Source organism: Agelaius phoeniceus, chromosome 1 (assembly GCF_051311805.1).
Source record: "Agelaius phoeniceus isolate bAgePho1 chromosome 1, bAgePho1.hap1, whole genome shotgun sequence".
Lineage (NCBI taxonomy): Eukaryota > Metazoa > Chordata > Aves > Passeriformes > Icteridae > Agelaius > Agelaius phoeniceus.
This window is the reverse complement of record NC_135265.1, coordinates 111580831-111600923: the sequence shown is the minus strand read 5'-3', so window position 1 is coordinate 111600923 and position 20093 is coordinate 111580831. Positions and strand designations below refer to the sequence as shown.

Genomic DNA, 20093 nt, shown 5'->3' with positions numbered 1-20093 from the left:
GAGCTTTTTTCTTGTTATAGTCTACCCTAAATGCAGCAGCACAGATGCAGCAGCAAGGTTTTTTTTCCCCATGACCCCTTTTTCTTTTTTGTCTCATTACTGCTGGGTGGTGCATAATGACAGTATCTGTAGGGAGGAAAAAATCCCAAAACAGTAGCTGACATGAGCCAGAGGTCTGGTATTAACCATTTCAAGGGCAGTGCTCATTTAGTGGCTCTATGTTTAGCAGCTCTTTCTTGGACAGCCATTGCTTGAATACCTGCCAGGTGAATGAATGACTTCTTTTCCCATTGATAAGAGAAACTCATCTGGGAGAGCAGCAGTCTACTCGAAACAACGAGAAGAAAACTGTACTTGATGGTGAAAAGATACACACAATCCAGCCTGTTCCAGAGCAGCAGGCAGTATTTCTTAAGTTACACAGAACCCAATACTTAGCATGACATTGTAAGTTTCTCCTTTTACTTTTTTTTTCTTAAGGAAAGAGTGATACAGTATAAATCTTTAAACAAGATCAGCAAATTACTCCTCATAGGTTATCAATGGAAACCAGAAGCTAAGTCCCATCCTCAGGCTACTTGGCACAAGCTGGCAAACTGCAGGGCATCTGCACTAATTCTCTATGAGGAGCACCAACAGTTCCACAAAAGCAGACCACAGTTCATAAATAAGAGGCACAAAATTAAAATTAACAACCAGTATATTTTCAGCCAGACAGACACTCCCAGCAATGAGGCTATTGTTAGCCCTTAGGTTTTTTTTCACTTGCTTTGCATGCAGTTGCATACATACTTTGCTAGCACCATCCATTTAATTGGATACTTTTGTCACCTCAGACTACTGTATTCTGTTACCATGAAAATGAAGTGAAAATGTTATCCTCCTAAACATAAGATTTAAAAAAACACCAACTGAATGCAACATAATAGCATCTTTCAACACATTTGCTCCTGAATGGGAGAAGCCAGCTGCTGGGCAGGTACTAACCCCCCCTGGGTTTTGTGTCTGGCAGATTGCTTATAATGTGATACCAAACCTTCAATTCATACTTCAGCTAAGGACATATTAAAAATATGAGAAGTGTGCAACAAAAGTGATTAAACGATCACCTCTATGGCTAATAACACAGTAAATACTCTCCAAAATACTTTCCATTACAAGCTGGCCTCTCCAGTATGTTTGGACAGCATAAGAGAAACATTTCTGTAACACAGACAGATGTAACCCCAAAACTAGGAACTTAACAGGGTGGTAAATCTCTATCTACAGTGAGAATTTTTTAACATACTTACCACTGTGTGCAGCACAAGCATAGCCAGGTTGTCATTCTAGTCTGTATGTGAGGACTAAAACCCACTTGTTTTCTCTGTGTTGGTCCTCTCCCTACTGCTACTGCTGACAAGAGTGCCCTTGGTTAGGGGATTTTTTTAAGTTGCTGTGGAAAGGTCCACATATACCCAAATCTGCCCTTCTAAGTATTTGCATACTATTTTGGATGGAGAAGAAAGTACACACTCCATTACAGATTTTATATGTATTTCGCCTTTATAGCTCACAGCACGTGACTGTGCTAATAGAAAAAGCAGCTGTAAAGGGAAAAAGACTGAATCTCAGAAGAGAAGTTAAAAAAGGTCACTAATCAAGTGGGAAATTTCCCAATAAAACCTAGAGGGAGTAAGACAGATATGCAGAGATTACAAGCAGGTTCAGTCTCTCAGAAGAGCTGCATTTAGCTGGCCTTCTGGAAATAGAGCGGTCTGACCAACATTGCACTTACTTTGCTGCACCCTAAATAGAAGAGGACTAAAAGCAGCATTTTTTCTCACAGAGCTGCTATAAAAGCATTTAATTTGCAGGGCCCTGCTGAAACTCACAAATGCTATTTCACAAGAACATTGAAGAATGCAGTTAACATACTTATTAATTAAAGTTGTGGCCTGTATCCTGTCCCACCCTTCTATGAGTGAATCACTGGCACATTTGAGGCAAGCTCCTTACATAAACAGGTTCATATCTGAAGTCTGCCCAGGCACTCTGATGAGTGTCCTTTGCAATGCCACATCATACAGCCCCGGTTTGTCAGCGGTGCAAAGGACAGACTGCAGAGTGCAGAGGAAAGCTTGTAACAATGTAGGTGAAAGAAGCGCTGGCATACTTACAGTTGCATTTCTTCTGAACAAACCGAAGCTTGCATGCTGTTCGGTAGGTGGACAAGCGGATGCGATCCAGATCCTGAGCCCCTAGTGGAAGAGAAGAACGGTGACATTTGGATGGAATGTGACCTGTGTGTCTCTTTGCTAGCAGGGAAGCCAGGGAACAAAGAGGACACACGAGCTGCCTCGGTTTAACAATTTTCAAGGCTCTTTCCTTTGCAGAGAGAGCGGAGAGGAGTGAGCAGTAACAAGGGGAATGTCAGGAGCTACAGTGTTAAAAGAGTTTTAGAAAGGAAGGCAAGGAATAGTCAGCCCACTGTGTCTGTCACTTTGAAGAACAATCTGGTCAAGCTGCAGGCTAAAAGACACACTGGCCAGGCTCCAACAGCAGGGAAAACCTCAGCTGAATTTTAATATTCAGCAAAAAAAAGCCCATAACAAATATCTTTAGCTGACATTCCACACCAGGGCAAGGTATTGCCAGCAAACCCAATCAGAAAACATACTGTGCTGTAACATAAAGACTTAATGGCAATCTGCAGAAGGGGGCAATGACAAGGGGTGTGCAGCCTTTCTCCACTTTGAGGATGTATGTTCTCTGCAATGGAGACCTCTGAGGGTCAGCTCTGTGCTCCACACAAAGCTTGGCCCTGGCTGCTGCAATATAAAGATCCAGTAACATTTCCAAAGCAGCTGCCCAAGAGATGGGAACAAACCAAGGGGCAGCTCCCTCACAAACAAGGGCAGGACACAGGGGCCAGTATGGGGGCAGAACCTGGCACAGTGTCCAGCAAACTCATCCAAACAAGGTACAGTCAGGATGTAAGAGGAGTGGAATACAGCCCTGCTTTTACACAAGCCTCCTAAATGCTTTAAGATTTCTCAGCTGAACTGCTGAACATATGGCCACGTTAGCATCTGTAGCAGGATACTCTGTCTAAGTGGGGGTAAAACAGCTCAAATTTTCTCCCATCTGCATTAGTTATCAGGGATGGATGGAGAAGGTGGATCATGCTGCTTCAGGTGTTCAGGAATGCTGAGACCAGCCTGACTCCACAACCCCAAAGCTAAACCTTCTGGGGACATGAAAAACAGTCTTGCCTGGCAGAAATCAGCACTGGTGAGGATGTGGCACACAAAGTTCCTGATAAAGGAAGCAACAAGTGATAGTACTGATAACTTATCTGAAGCTGCTGAGCTGGCAAGGGGAGCCTAGAAACATCTGACTGACAGTCAATCACTTTATACCATAAAAGCTCAGTTCTATTTTTTAATGGCAGGGACTTCTAACACTTTCCTTCTGGATACAAATGTGGCAATTCCTCCCTTGACCCCTCAAGGCTATTCCTTCAGACCAAGAGGAAGAGATTTGCCCACAGTGTTGATATGGGTGAGTAACACCAATCTGTACTTAATAATTATTAAGCTGTTTTTGAAAAAAATTATTTAATAAATAGTGACCAATATAATTAGTTACAAATATCTATACTATCTGGTAAACAATTTTGATTAAAATATTTTAGCTTAATTTTTATCATTATGACCAATTTAAATAAAGATTTTATTCCTATGAATATATTTGGTTTGCTATCCTTAATCCTGCATAATGAAGTCATAGAAAGTATCAATTACATCTATATAATGCTTAAGAAATAAACTCTTGACCAAGTCTGGGACTAGAACTGGATCAAACTCTACTCAGACTACTCTCTGAGGAGTTTCCAGAGTGAGGGGGATCCTTTCTGCATCTTGTGACTCAACTGGAGGGCTTCCTTCCCTGATAAATCTTGCCTGAAGCTTCCATTCTGCCTGTGGCAGCATCATTCACCCAAACTTTCTTAAACAAGGTCATCCTTTGGAGGCAAATTTTTCAAATGTGCTCTGGCATATGACATGAAAATGAGAATGATACTCTCTATTCTCTCCAAATTCTGCTCTTTTCTTGACCAAATTCTCCCACACCGTCTTCCCAAGGCTCCCAGCTACTCCCTTTTGCCAGTTACACCACCTGCTCCTAGGAGAAATTCCTATGACTACTTAACATCAAGTATGGGAAGTATTTTTGTGAGTTTTTTCCATCATATCCTCTATTGTCAAAATTATACAGGTTTTTTCCCTTCTCCATTGGTATGTCATTGACAGCTTTAGGAAAATTTCTTTGTAGGTGAAAGGGAGGATAAAGCTTGCAACACTAAGCTTTTCCTTTTTAACAGGAAAAATAAATAAAATTAATGTAACTTTTTCCCTCTTAAGTGAAAGGTAACACTAAACTTCCAGTGCTCCTTTATAAAACTTCAGCCTTTTAAGAAGGTTTAAAAAGTGAAAGCAAAGTGGACTCTGGCTCATTGAGCTTCTGAGGTTGCAGTAATAATTCTAAATAAATAAATTTGTAGGCAACATTGCTGGATTTTTTTTTCCTTTTTACTATTTGCACACATAGTGGATGGTATTATTTTGATATTATTTAGTGTGTTGCTGATAAGACCGTGGAATAGACAATTTAATTTTGTCATGATTTACATTTTGCCACAGTCAGAGATCTATTTGTCAAATGACTTCTGTAGAAAAGTACCATCACTTACGTGATGGAGAGTCCTGATAAACAATAGGAAAAACGTCCAGGACTGAGCATTGCAAATGAGAGAGCAAATTTGTAACTTCCATACAGGACTGCCAGTGGCCTCTCCTTTCTTCTGCCTGCTGGCAGTGTATCACTCTGTTTCCTTTGAATATGCTCATGTCAAGCAACACTGTTGTCAGTTTGCAAAAATAAAAAAGGGACACACTGCAACCTTGGCTGTTGTTTTCTGGCTGGATAATATGTGCCAACAGTGATGTACATTTTGAACTCCTCATCAGTGTGGATATACCTGGGCATGTCAGGTCAGGCTAAGTAAGATTAAGACCTAGTGGCTTGATGTCCAACAGAGCATTTTGAGTTATAATACAAGCTAAAGCTTGTTAAAATAAGCTTGTTAAAACCACGGGACTCGACAGAAAGTGATAATGATTATGATTATGATATCAATTCACAAATGTTTGTAATTTGGAACTAGAAGATGCCTCTTCTGAAGGAAAGGAAACAAAAAAGGCCGAACTGGACCTCTCAAAATACAGGGGAAATAAACAATGGTCGAAATTTAAAGTCAGAATCAAATCCTTCTATTCCTTTTTCGGGACAAACTTACCACTTAAAAAGGCTTGAAAAGTTGGATTTACGTTTTTCTTTTTTTTTTTTTTTCCTCTTTTCTATCTTGTGTAGTCTGGAACATGACCCACTTTGTAAAATTATTGTGGGGTTTTAATCACAGACTTTGCAGATGTAGATCCCAAGAGCCAAAACCAGTGGCAAAAGCCTTTATATTATGAATTTTCTTCCTCTGATATTGGCAAGTTGTGGAGTTTACCTATTACCACAGGCTTATGCCTATCAGAATGTTAAGAAGCTTCACATGGCCCACAATATGTAGAACATCAGGAGCACATGGTTTTTGTTGCATATGTTAAAGTGCGGGCTTGCACACAGCTGAATGTGACCCAGGATGGATTTTGGTTTCAGTGAAGCACACCCTCCACACACAGAGGTATCTGAGGGACTCTCAGAATGCAAAGTTCAGTGTTTTATGAAGATGCCTAAAATATATTTAGTTTTTCCACAAAGACTTAAAATTTTCCCCTCATTTTACCTAGCTGGAACGTCCAGTTCTCTGTGTACACAGGCAGTAGGTGGAGGAACAGAGGCAGGCAAACAGAAAAGGGAAGCACACGTGAGATAAACCAGACTGAAGTAAGTATGCCAAAATACTAAAATGTGAAAGAAGAAAATAGTAGACTATAACTACTGGTGTGTAATACAGGAAAACAGTCCCTCCTCTGCCTCCAGCTGCTGATTTTCCCAACACCTCCTTAACTCCTGCTAAACAATCCAACATCAAAACAGCCTTAAAAACTGTGGAAACAAACCCCTAATTTTCACAGCAAAGTCCTAAATATTTTAGGAGTATTTAAAACTATTTGAAATTAATGATGCCTATGTCACTGACTTGATCTGATAGATTAATCGCACCAATGTCAATGACTTGAGCTTCCTCTGTAACTATGATTAAAACTACAGTATGTTCTGCTAATGGACAAATACATTTTTTGATTCTGGCCAAAGTACAACACCTCCCTCCAAGGTTCCAAGGTGCTGTACAAAAGAGACAACTGAATCAAAGAATATCCTGAGTTGGAAGGGACCCACAAAAATCATTGAGTCCAACTCTTGGCTCTGCACAGGATACTCCCAAAAATCACCCCATGTGCCTGACAGTATTGTCCAAATGCTTTTTGATCTCTGTCAGGCTTGCTGTTGTGACCACTTCCCTGGGCAGCCTGTTCCAGTGCCCAAACACCCTCTGGGTGAAGAATCCCTTTCTAATACCCAACCTAGACCTCCCATGACACAGCTTCATTCAATTTCCTCAGGTTCTGTCATTGGGCACCACAGAGAAAAGATCAGTGAGAAATACTCATGAGTTATGCAGGAAGCGTTGTGTGATACTAAAACAATTACAGGGCACAACAGAGCTAGTGGACACTGTGGAATGGGCCAAACCAGTTCTTGGTAGGCCATCTGAGTGGGAAGTCTTTAATTGGGAGAGCTCAGATGTAGGGCTCACACACACTGAATTCACCAGCACACACCTGGCATTTCATTATTGCACAATAACTCCAGTCCCAGTAATGCCCTAAGTAACCAGTGTCTGCCACCAAAGATCAGGGAGATGCTCTGTCCTAGTTTACTATGAGCCAGGGCACAAACAACAGGAAGCTTACTAATTACACACAAAACTCAGGTAAATCTAGTGACAGAGTGACAGTCTCAAACTTGACAGCAGAACTTCCTGGAAAAACAGTGGATTGTAAGAGAAATTAGAGATGACTGTCAAAAGTGCAGGAACCTTGCTGGTATGGTACATCCCTGACACACTATGATGCAGGGAGCACAAGACTTCATTAGGAACTACAGAAAATTACACTGAAGTGGGGTATGAAGTACATGAGTCCCTGTACTGTGTCTGGCTGAGATGCAGTTAACTTTCTCTAGAGCAGTCTGCATGGTGCTGTGTTTCAGATCTGTGGCTAAAATGTGTTGATAACACACCGCTGTTTCAGCTGTTGCTGAAGGGTGCTTGCACAGCACTCAGGCTTTTCTGTTTCCTACTCTGTCCTCTCTCAGGGCTGTCTGGGGATGGGCAAGAGGCTGGGAGGAGACACAGCAAGGACAGATGTCCCACTTGGCCAAAAGGTTAGTCCACACCATATAATGTCATGCTCAGCAATAAAACTGGGGTAGGCAAAGAAGGGGGTGGGGAGTTTTGTCTTCCAAGGCAGACACTGCTCCACGAGTGGCTGGGCATAAGTCTGCTTTTGGGAAGTGGGGAATAGCCACCTTTGCATTACTGGCTCTTGGTTTCTGTTGTAATTTTTTCCCTTTCTTTCTGTCACCTAACCAAGTCTTTATCTCAAGCAATGAGTTTGCTTGCTTTTGCTCTCCCTATATTCTCTCCCATTCTGCTGGAGGCTGGTTAGGGATTAAGCAAGTATGTGGGAGTTTGGCAGCTGCCTGGGGTCAACCCACTACAGATACCTCCAAAAAAAGATGTAGCTTTTGGAGACCTTTATCCCTCTTCATTGCAACCTGTGCACTCCATCATCTTTGTCTTAAGAAAACTATGGATTAAAATAATTCAATAAAAAAATCTGATGTAGAAAACCTCTCTTCCCTGCTTTGGTCAAATCAGCCCATTTTCGTGCAGTTTTGGTCTCATGATATTCATTTGTGCAACAGAGATTTGAGGTGGAAAGCTTGCATAAATTTTACTGACATTGCATAGCAACCGGCTTGGTCTATCACAGCAAAACATTTCCAGGAAGTACTTACGCATTTCTGCAAACAGCTGCCTTCTTTCTGCCATGGTATTTCCTCTTTTCCCACAATCTTCAATCATTCTGGAAGACAAAATCATGTGCAAACATTAAGCATTATTCCCAGACTGAACATATGTACATAAGCATCCAAAACTGATCCCGAAGAACCTTGGAGGTTGACTGGTGCTCCACGTGTATCCGATGCCTTTAGCCAGCCTCTCTGTGGCATGCTTTGTGGAGAACCTGGTCCCCAAACTGTCCTCCATTCTCTGGACTCTGCTTTCAAGCATTTGTTCCCCCTCCCGCCCCTCTCTCCCAAAGGCAGTGTTCAGTTTTTCTGCTTGATGTAACTAACTGGCTTACATAACACAAGCTCTGAAATTCATTTTAGGTTTTCTTAAATAAGGAATCCTCAGTTTAAATTATGTAAGAGAGAAGAAATCATAAAAGATTCGGATATTATTTTATAGTCTCAAAAACTATGTTCTAGCCAATTCTATGTGGAGGAGACAAAAAAAACACCAAACAAACAACAGCAATTAAATCTCTACTCCATAACATAATACATGTTATTTACCCAAGCAAGCACTCTCCCAATATGAATACTCATTCAAATTCAGGGCAGTGTATCTCTGGTTAAATGAGTTTCACAAAAAGGCTCAGAAGTAAGAATATATTTTCCTTCTGTTTTCAGATGAAAAAATCTTTCGACTATTTTGAAGAGCACTACTGCTGGATAGAGCAGAGAGAAAAGTGACAGCTTCTCTCACAGCCAGCATTCAAACCATAAAAGACCAAAGCTTTCAGAGTGAAGATAAACATCTTTAGCAGCACTCAAAAAATTAAAACTAGTGTCAGCATCACCACTTCCTATGGGTAATTACCCTGTCGAACCAATATCCTTTCCTGCCTGCCAAGTCTGGTTAGAACTTCTGACCTGCATTTTAATCTCCATCCCTATGTCAACTAGACTGTGTAAAATAACATCACACTACCCAGGTTATAAAGGAGATGTTCTATACAAGCCTGCAATCAAAAATACTGCACTGTATCCCATAGCAAACCTCCATATATATACAACAGGAAGGATGAAAGTACTGGATGCTGAAGTCTACCGTCACCAAAGAACTCAAGACAGAAAACCAGTTTCCTTTTATTTCACAAAGACAGGAAGGCAATCACATAAGAGGTGTTTTGTTGTGGGTTTTTTTTTTTTTTTCCCCTTTCAAACTGCACAGTTCAAATGAAGTGGTGGTACATTATAACTGCCTTTTCCAAGTAGCCTATTCAATTCTCAGAGTACTGATAAAGACTCTGTTGAAGTGCTATCTATGGTGGATGTTTCGTGATGTGAGCAGCAGTCCCACTAGGAAGGGGACAAAGGGTATGGATGCAGCCTCTTTGCAGGGATATTCAAGTTCACCTCATATTCAAGTAGGCTCCCATTTGTCCAGGAGTGATAGGGATTTGTGTAGCATGGCGTGAAGTCTGAGCTAATGTATCCTCCCTTTCTGCAGAGATAACAGCTCTCAGGATAGTGCTTCACAGGAGTCGTCACTCAGCCTTTGATCTGAGGTAGCTGGTGTCTTGGAGGGAGGTGGTCAGGGAAGACTCAAACCTCCCTGCAAAATGAGATACCTCAAGATATGCCAGGCCCAACTAGCATCTTAATTAGACAGCAAGAAGTAATGTCTTTTTTACATGAATCGGCCTTAAATCTCTTCCCATAAAAAATTAAAAGCACTATAATTCCACTAACCATGGCTTGAGCTCCCCACTCCTTTCTGTTTCTAATGAAACTCACAGTAGGAGACAAATTTGCCATGGGAAATGACCAGATCTCATAGGACAGGTCAGTTAATAAAGCCCTTTGAAAAGATAATATCTTTTACTAGGCAGGGCAGTTGAGTGAATACTTCAGAGCAAACACAATTTTTGTTTAATATTTATTGCTTGTAGAGTTGGTTATAGGCCATCATAATTTTCTCTGACTTCTCCTATATTCAACATTATTCCACAATGAGCATCTTGTTTTCAGACCACATACTACCTGTGTTATTTGACTGAGATTGGGATAATTTGATTTTGGCACAAGGATGACATAATCTTCTACTTCTTGACACAACTGACACTTAAATCTTACAGATGTTTCTCCAGTTAATAATGTGCTGTTTTCATTCCACCAATGTTCTCTAACATTTGTGAAGTAATTACTGCTCTCAGAGCGATTGCTACAAATTTTATTGAAAACATAAGGGGTGCAACTTTACTCTCACTTGCCTCATATTGACACCTGGAGAAAAATATTCCTTAGCTATTGCTTTTAAATATCTTGCAGAGCATGAATGTGGCTCACCTGTGACCTTATTCACCATGTGGATGAATTTTCCCACTCAAAATTTAGTAACTAAAAGTATTTTTCAAATCATGCAAATTGTACAACATGTTTTCCTCTTCCTTCAGAAAGCCTGTTGGAAAAGTGTCCCTTTAGTGGGGGGAAAAATAATAATTCTTTAACTGTTTTTCTGTTTTCTGCAATTCATCCTCCCTTTACTTTTACTGTGTATATCTCCCCATATAAAAACATTCCCTGGACCTGATCATCATTTTTCAGAATGTCCCATTATCTTCTGAAATTGAATCACCCTTTTCACTGCTGGGGCTTATGGGGATTACCAGGGCTGACAAATAACTTTATATTTATAAACACACAGCTCAGGCTTCCTCAGAGAAGGAAGGAACTTCAGATTTATGTTTTTAGGACTCTTCTTGCACTAGATATTTTGCAGATTTTAAAACAGCCTTCACCCCAAATGACAATCCTAATTCTCTGTAAGGGTATGTGCCATTAAGCTAATGAGAACATTAGTGGTGGCAGTATTTTCAGAGAGATACATTCTATCCCTCTTTCCTGTCTTTTCCTGATAGAAAAAAGTGATAGATGATGCTCATCTACAGAGTATTGGTACTTCTGAGTCGCCATTGACAGGAATTCACTCAGCTGCATCTTCCAAGCTTTTCACATGCATTTTAACTCTAGAATATGCTACAGCCCAGGCTCAACTAATGCCACTGTCAAGGTGCTGGGCATCTCCTTTTCAGCCTTGTTCCCTGTGACCCAGCTCACAGGTACACAGCTCAACTCTTCAGCTCAGATTACAGACTCCTGCTTTGAGCCCACGATGTGTCCACCTCAGTCCCTGGGGCTGGCCCTGAGCTAATTAACTACAGTTGTGGTCCAGTATTTCTGTTTACTCACAGCACAAGTCATGTCACAGAAAAAAAAATGTACAATTTGTTCTTCACAGGAGAAAAGCAAATCACAAAGCAAATGTGCTTTGAAAAACAGAAAACACTTCCAGAGACAAAATTATGAACAATATTAATTAATGTATACATTTCTTATAGTAGGGATTAGATTATATTTGTCTTTTATAGATTCCTTTCACTATCTTCTTCCCATCACTTTTCTTCCCAGGAAATACCTCCTCTACTGCAGGTAAGAACACCTATTGTGCATCTAATTAAAATTCTAGTCACAAGCTAATTAGTAAAGTACCAATTAGAGTGGGATTAAGGTTTCAATATATTAGACATTCCAAAGCAGAAATCTTTCCAAGTGCGAGGTTTCCAGCCTCTGAAAAAGATACTGTGCATTTTTTCCCACATTCCAAGCTGAAAACTTTTATGACATTAGTAGTGCTAGAAAGAAAATAATAAATAAACAAATAATATAGTTTGATTTGAACTATTTTGACTACAATTTCATATTCATGCTTATCATGTATCAGAAGCATAATTGGTCTATCTTTTAATATACTTTTCTGGTTTATAAAATGTGGGGGGAATATCATGTAATATGCATAACATGAGAACTAAATGCCTTGTTTATCTTTCCTTTCCTGTTGTGCTGCTAGGATTATGAGCACTGCAATAATCTTTCTCACAAATAAGTGTTTTTCTTGTTTCAGTATTTATAGGGTAAATAGTATTTTTTATTAAGCCCTACTATATGTCATTCTTTTAATAAATAGTATATTTCCATTACATTCCATTTCTCGAGCTATGTCTGTGCCTGATAAAAGGAATGCATGCTACATTTAAATCAATAGCTCAAAAAACCCCATATCCATCCTGGTTTAGGCCAGAATACAGTTAATTTTATTCTTAGTAGATGGTACAGTGCTGTGTTTTGAATTTAATATGGGAATAATGTTGATAACACACTGTTGCTTTAGTTGTTGCTAAGTAGTGCTTACCCCAAGTCAAGGACTGCTCAGCTTCCCAGGCTCTGCCTGTGAGCAGGTGCACAAATGACTGGAAGGGAGCATGGCCAGGACACCTGACCCAAAGTGGCCAAAGAGGTATTCCATACAGAGCATCCTGCCCACTACATAAACTGGAGACAATTGGCCAGGAGGTGCCAATTCCTGCTTGGAGATGGGCTGGGCTTTGGTCAGTGGGTGGTGATCCACTGTACTGGGTACTACTTACTTATCTTGGGCTGTATCTCTCTGTCCCATTATTATTACCTCTCTCTGAGTCACTACTACTACTACTACTACTACTACTACTACTACTATTATTATTATTATTATTATTATTATTATTATTATTATTATTATTATTATTATATTTTGCTTTGTTTCAATTATTGTTTGTATCTCCATCCATGAGTTTAACTTTTTTCCCCCTGATTCTACCTACCACTGGGGGGGTGGGGTTGGTAGTGGAATAAGCGAGCAGTTGCATGTGACTTACTTTACAGCTGGGGTTAAACCACCACACCATCAAAAGAAACAGTTGCTTGTATGCCTGGAGAAGGCACTCCCCTCTGGAAAGCCCCACACATGTCCCAGGAGACCCAAAAATTCCTGACCTGAACCGTGCACACGCAGTTTGATGGGTCTAAGAAGAGCCACCCCACTAGCACTGCCACTGATCCCCATCCTGTTTGTCTGTGACAGATGAAGTGCCCCAGGGAGGCAGGACACACGCCAGTGAGGAAAACTGCCCACTGAAATTGATTAATTCTGGCATGAAAAATTTACCAAGTCCCATGTGATGGTTGTGATGCAGCAAGGGCTTGGAAAAAGAGGCTCCGAATCCCGGCCAGTGACACTTGTGACAGTCTCTCAGGCTGGACAGAAGCTGCTTTTCTGTCCAAGCAGGGACACAGGAAACAGAAACACCTCTCTGCCCCAGTCCTGTCCAGCTGAGCATGCTGGGGCTCTGAAACTCTTGGAAGCATTTTGGGACCCAACTAGCCGGAAGTTTTGTACCACAAGACTGGTAAACCCAACCGTGAGTATCTCAAAATCACTTTTGGAAAGAGTACCCCCCATTTGGTAGAAAATATCAACCAGGATCAAGCACCCTTTATCTGAGCAGTTTGTATTTCCCTAGTGAGAAAATCTCAAACTCCTGATACAGAAGCTATTTTTCCTTCCATGAAATGATGGAAGCTTTGATTTCTCTGGGAATTAGAAGCATTAGGATGCAGAGAAATGTTCTGGTTTCTCAGTGACTAATTTTTATGCTGTTGACAAATCTATTTTCTATGCAGCTGGTCAATATTTAAACCCAGCTTTGAGCAGACAGCAGTACCATTTTTCAGCAGCACAGGCTTCTTGTCTGCCATTGCTTGGGACACTTTTATCAAAATGTCCTTCACACATAACAAACTGCTGTTTCATTTCAGGATTTACCAGCATCAGACATTTTGATTTATGAAAATGAAAGAGCCTGCTAGAGTCTATCTAACCGTGACTTTATGAGGAACTTAAAAGCTGTAGTCAACAACCAGGATTCTGTTCATGCAGGATTCGTGGCAGTGTGAGAGAGGAGATTTTCCACTGATCTTTTATTTTCTCCAAATTCAGCTGTGTTAGGCGGATTCTGCTCTGCTAACTAGAACAGTTATGGCTGCTTATTTCAAAGTGAACTTGGACTGGAGAACAGTGAGTTAAAAGGGACAGTAAGTGCTGGCTAAAACCATATTTCTGACGTCACCAACCTCAGCAATCCTTGTAGTTAATAATAAAAATCCTGAAGGGCCATTTCAGAGCCCTCTTCCCCTTAATGGATTTATTGGTGCCTTATGAATGTCTTGTTCCACATGTTCTAATGAACCAAGTCCCTAATAGGCCTCTCTCAGCTTTACATTCCAGGGCTAATCTTTGGCACTGTAATAAAACTGGTCAATGCTCTTTCCTGAGGCTAGCTATAATTGCATTGCACTCACAAAGTGTGCTTGTATTTTATCTAGATGAGATTTTTACAGTGAAGAAAGAAAACAAAAGCTGTTGCTAAGTTCATCTCCAACATGAGTCTCAGCAAGTCTGACTCTTCTCATTTTCATCGTATTTTTCAATTTTAATACCACCAAAAAATTGAAATTCAGTCTTGATTTATTCCTTTAGTGAAATGTGTTTTTGTTTTTAAGAAAGAATTTTCCAATATACTTTTCATCAGCTCCCCCTTTTGGGAGTTTTGTATCCTTAGTGGGAAACTCAAAAATGCCTAATAAGGCACCCACTGCAACTCATTTCCATAAGACACAGTCTTCAAGGAAGTTTGAATGCTGTGCAAATCTTATCTCTCAGGTCTAAAAAACAAGTGTGAAGGGATTAATAATTAAAAAAAAGGCATAATTTTGAGACAGAAAATGTGAGAGTCAAAATATACTCATTTAACATTTAATATTGTATGGAATCAGCACTTTACTACAGGATGCCATGACAAAGGAAACATCAGTTGTTTTCCATGTGCACTAGGTTTAAGAATTCAAAATCTTCCTAACTAGGCCTAAATAAGGCCCCAAATCCTTATTTTTCATCCATCCTTTTAATGGGTATTTCTACAGTATCATTTCCAGCTTTTCTCTGCAACATGAAGAAGAACTTCTCTTAAAGAATCTTACTACTCCAGACATGAAAGACATTTAAGAAAATGACTACTTGACACTTAAAATATACATGGGAAACTTTAAAAAGCTGTCTTACAGGCATTGCTTAAAAATTTTTTTCTAGCCATGCTCTTTTTGAGTCATGCTTCCTGATACTACAAGAAACTACTTTATTGGATGAAATATGGAAGGAAAACTAATGTTCAGTGCTTCAAATACGTTTTCATCTTTTAAGAGCATAAGATTATCCAATAAAATAATTTTGGTCAACTCCAAAAATCTTTTCTCCAGGGCTTCACTGACATCACTTCTGATAAACATTAGAGGTTGATTCCAGCTAACTGCTACAGATTTAAATGAATAATTTCAAAGTTCTATTCAAATGGGATTAAAAAGTTGTATTTAATCTAAATTTTATTAAATATTTTAAAACAATAAAGAGGATGCCAATTTCCTTTATATATGACCTTTTAGAGCCTTAGTTCAACTAAGGGGTAGCTAGAAATAACCTCCACTAATGGTCATTTATTTTTTGTTATACTCAAAACATATTCCAGGAAAAGAAGAAGCCCCCAAAACTCAGACACAAAAGCTGATGATATACAATACCAAATCCAATTTGTCTGATGTGTAAATATTTTTATGGAGTTTTCCCAGGAACTCATTTTAGAGCTGTATTTTACTGGCATTGTAGCTTTTCCTTCAAAATATGATTTTTTAAAACTGTTTTTCTAAAAGCCAAGATCAATAAAGAATGGATGACCTTTGAACACTCAAATATGTAGTTCTACTCCTTTCACTTAGCTAGAGAAGGCATAATTCATAGACAAAACTGTAATGAAACTCAAGGGATAAAAAACTATAAGAACTTTATCACAGGAAGCATTTAATTGATAATCTGATACTTTGGTAGTCTTGTCCTCTTTCTTTTTTATTTGCCATTGTAGAGGCAAAAAGGAGGTTGCAGGATATCAAATATAATTAAAATCCTACTTAGTCAAAGGGATCTTTCAGTTCTTCTTGTGCTGCCATAATTAAACCCAAATTCATTTGAGAGTAAGCTGTCAGTGATACAATTGTGTTAGGAAGCATTTCTTGGCTTCTGCCAATTTTAATAATACAAGCTGTCAGTTTTTGTAAATACAGATTTGATGATTATTTGCTGTAGGACAGTAGGTACTTTCATGTCCTCAGAATTACAAAACCAACTAAATAAACCAAATGGTAGCTGCAGGAGAAAATGCATTCCTAGGAAGCTGAAATTATTGAGATCCTTTGCATGTACTGGGAAAATATCACTAAAATTAAGTACAGTGAGTAGTCAAACAAATTACTTAAAAGAACAGCTACTGGCTTTGTAACCTTACCTGATGAAAAGTGTTGGCACCCAAACAATTAATGCAATAGCCACTGATCCAGAGAAGTTGAAAAAAATCTTATCAGCTAGGATGTTTTCCATTACACAACTCACAACCAAGAAGTATTTAAGCTTTTTTTATCTTTATGCCTGAAACAGATGCCTTTGGGTTTTTTTTCACTTTTCAATTTTCTGAAATGCTACAACAAATGGATTTATAGAAAAGAAAGCCTGAACTATATCTAAACAACACAGCTAAAAAAAAGAATCTTTAAAAACAATCCCATGGAATTTCAAGTCTCTCCAGATCTATTTGCCAGAAAGGTAGAAAATAAATTACAAATGAAAGAATGATGAGGCACTGAGGAAATTGTTCATATACTCTTTCATAGTGGTAGCTGTTAATTTGTCTTGAAGCCCAGTGAGAGCAGGCACTAGGACAGAAGAATGATAACAGAATGGGAATTAAGGCATTTAGGAGCATATTTGGGTTAAGTGTATACCTTGTGAGACAAAAAAAGCTTTGATTACTGCATCTGTATGAATCTCACACAGAGAGAAATCAGATCCTTAATGCAAGCAGGAGCAGCCTCCAGGCTGATCTAATTAATATCTGAAGAAGGCATTTTTAGCAATTAGCTGCTGTAAGGGTATAAAGAAATGTAAGATTTTATCTTTTTTACCTTTCTGTGAGTGGCCCTTGGGTAACAGGAGTACAACTTGATTACTTTGGTGGCTGCATTCAAATGATGATGCTTTGAAAGCAGATGTCAACTTGTTAACTCTAATTCTGTTTTCAAGTACCAGATCTCATTGAAGGTCACACCCCTATGTCTCTCATTTTGTGGTGGAAAAAGAAATTTCACATACATTTTTAAAATGATTTCACTAGGCAGCCTTAGTTATAATAAAGTTCAATCCTCAAGATACTCAGTTAAGATACTAACTCTGCTGAAGTCATAATGATTGAAATGAGGGTCTGTACATTCTTGTCCCATAACTGCCTGCCTGCATACCCATCAACAACCACACAAGCAATACAGCATACAGTCATTATACACCACCGAAACAGAACAGGTAGGCTGGCAGTACCATGTGGTAACAGAAGAATCAGCAATAAAAACCAGCAATGGGATGTCTACATTTGTATAAAACTTAAGTGACAAGAAATTACAGGTCAATACAAGAATTTCTGAGTCTTCTAATGATGAATACACAGAAAGCCAAGATGGGTTCCAGTTCAACAAAAGCTTTCTTTAACCTGCCCTTATCCTGCAAAACCTTTATATACACACTGAACCCAAAGCATATGCTTGAATTCCATTGTGATTACCATACCTAGCCAAAGAGGAATGGGCTATTGAACTGGGCTCAAAAGTTTTCTATTTAGTTCTTAATAAATGTCTAAGAAAAAAGGGCAGCCTAAAAGCAGTAGGTTACATAAAAGGGAATGTACTTGGAAATGGCACTTCAAGGAGGAGTCAGTATCTCCCAATAAAGATAACCTTTAATCACATAACAGAGAACACAGCTCTTCTGCATGTGATGTGGAAGTTTACAGAGTACTGAGGTCACTTTGAAAGCAAAAGGAATTAAAGAATTAAAGGGAAGAGTGTTAGGAAACGGAAGACTCTTTCACCCCTTCATCCTTCTATTCATTATTTGGATGTATGTTGAAATGCTATTCATGACACTATTATAAATTATGAAAAGAAGTACACTTTTTGCCAGTTCCTACATCACTGGTTATTCCTAAAGTATCCCACAACAAAAGTTAGCACAAGCTTTTCTTTTCCAAAACTGTCTTTGATGCAAATGTATTCTGTCTTCACCTCCCAGCAAATTTAAGCCTCCCTTTGCTGAAGTACTCTCACACAGTATTATCATAACACTCTTTCACATTAGTCTAGATAATTTATTTCAATGATTAAAAAGGTGCAGCTATTAACTAGGAGCAGAAATTTTTGCAAAACTAGCCTTTTAATAAATAGAAAGGCATCTTATGTCCTCACTAGAACATCAGTGTGTTAGACATAAGGCTGTGGAAGGCTGTAATAACTTAAAACAATTGAAGAAAAAAACCCCACCCTTATTTCAACAGGTAAAGGACGACAGGAAATGAAAACAAATGCAAACAACAAAAAAATGGACAGCTTGATATGCACTATCAGCTAGTTCATTTTCTCAAATAAAAAACCTAATATAACAAATTACTTTTAACCTAATTAAAATCTGACATTATTTTATTAGGCAATATCATTATTACAATAGCATACAGAAGAAAATGAAATACAATATAATTATGTAGCAAATAGTCTCATATATTAAGCCAGAACAGAAAGCTAATGCTTGAAATATTGAATTCAAAGATAATGGCTTGTAAATGGACACAACAGAAACAGGCTGCTACATGTGATTCACTCTTCTGTGTCTCTCCTCTCAGATAATGCACATTACTTCTAACACTGGTCGGACCCTGCTAAACTTGAGGTAGTGTTGTATATGCTTGAAGAGGAACATTTTTAATAAAACAGTATTAATTATATTGCAAAAGAACATTTAGATTATAAAAATTCCTCCAATACCACATAAGTATCTCAGCTACTTGAAATGGGCTTGTAAGCAGACTCATCTGGAGAAATTTCAGTGCCTGAATGTATCTCTCCCATGGCAAGAAGGGAATGCGAAGAAAGCCAAGGGGAGCACATGAAAGCCCAGAAGAAGCACATCTAAGCAGGCTGGCACTTATGGCTGCAAAGATTCCTGATGTGCTTTGAAATCCCCAAACGGTTGTTTAAAGATTCTTCTTTGTGTAAAATGAAGTAGCTCACTTCTTAGAAACACTCCTCTAAGGGTAGTCAAGACAGAATACACACTCCTACACAAGCACTGCTCTACAATGCACACAACGCATCAACTTTCGTGGAAAGATGACATTTGTATCATTAACAACAGGAAATAAGAGGTGCCAAAACAGGCAAGACACTGTCACACAGCACTTTATGTCTGTATGTCATGTTCCCCCAAAGACTAAATGTCCTCAAAGTAATTTTTCAACACCTCCTTCCTTTGAAAAGATCTCATTTTCCTTCTAATACAATACAGCAGTTCTAGGAGAACCACCTCAAAAACCACTCCAGAGAGAAACTCAACCACTGAACCATGAGCTGTAAAGGTGCCATTCCCAAGGCCCACCACACTTAAAAGAGTTATTTCACAAAGACCAGTCACCAAAACTCAAGAGCCATCACCTATGAGAAAGCCTGACAGCTGGAGGGAGAAGAGGAAGGGGTGGTCAATGTGAAGGCACAGAGACATCCTACAGAAAAGCAAGGGGAACTAAGGCCTCCAGCAGCTTGCAAGACACAATATATCCTTGGACAGAGAGTAGCAATGCAAACTGTCACAAGCCACTTTTATGTGAAATGCACCAGTTCTGAGCAGATAAAACACTTTACAGATGCTTTCAGAATGAAGCACTGACCACACAGAGCCATTCCCACAGCAGCCCAGTGGCCAGGTACTCGTGGCTGCTGCAGGGGCACTTCCATTAGGCCATGAAAGCGAGAGCATTATACGAATCCTTGCAGAGAGCAGTAATGTCTGAAGGCCTGGATTTTGACAAGAAAAACAGACTTGAATTCACTGCCATAGTGACAATTTGCCTGGGCAATTACAGCCCCCTTCATCCCCAGAGGGCATGTGTACAACCACTCACTCTCTGAGCCAGCAGTAGCTCTCCTGAGCGATGCTCCAGCCACAC

At 39.3% G+C, this 20093-nt stretch overlaps 1 protein-coding gene across 18 annotated transcripts in view; it reads right to left on the bottom strand.

The window, feature by feature from the left end:
• Nucleotides 1-20093, bottom strand: part of DTNA (dystrobrevin alpha) — a 224385-nt gene that overhangs the window by 89961 nt on the left and 114331 nt on the right. For 5 of the 18 annotated variants that reach the window (XM_077185289.1, XM_077185300.1, XM_077185284.1 and 2 more), the window contains 2 exons: nucleotides 8080-8147; nucleotides 2160-2240 (listed from right to left, as the gene is read on the bottom strand). In XM_077185289.1, coding sequence (XP_077041404.1) covers nucleotides 2160-2240; nucleotides 8080-8146 — 148 coding nt within the window. In that variant the 5' untranslated portion in view covers nucleotide 8147. Of the gene's footprint in view, nucleotides 1-2159; nucleotides 2241-8079; nucleotides 8148-8234; nucleotides 8362-20093 lie in introns of those variants that run through there. The other 13 variants (XM_077185265.1, XM_077185277.1, XM_077185329.1 and 10 more) reach the window with 11 other exon arrangements.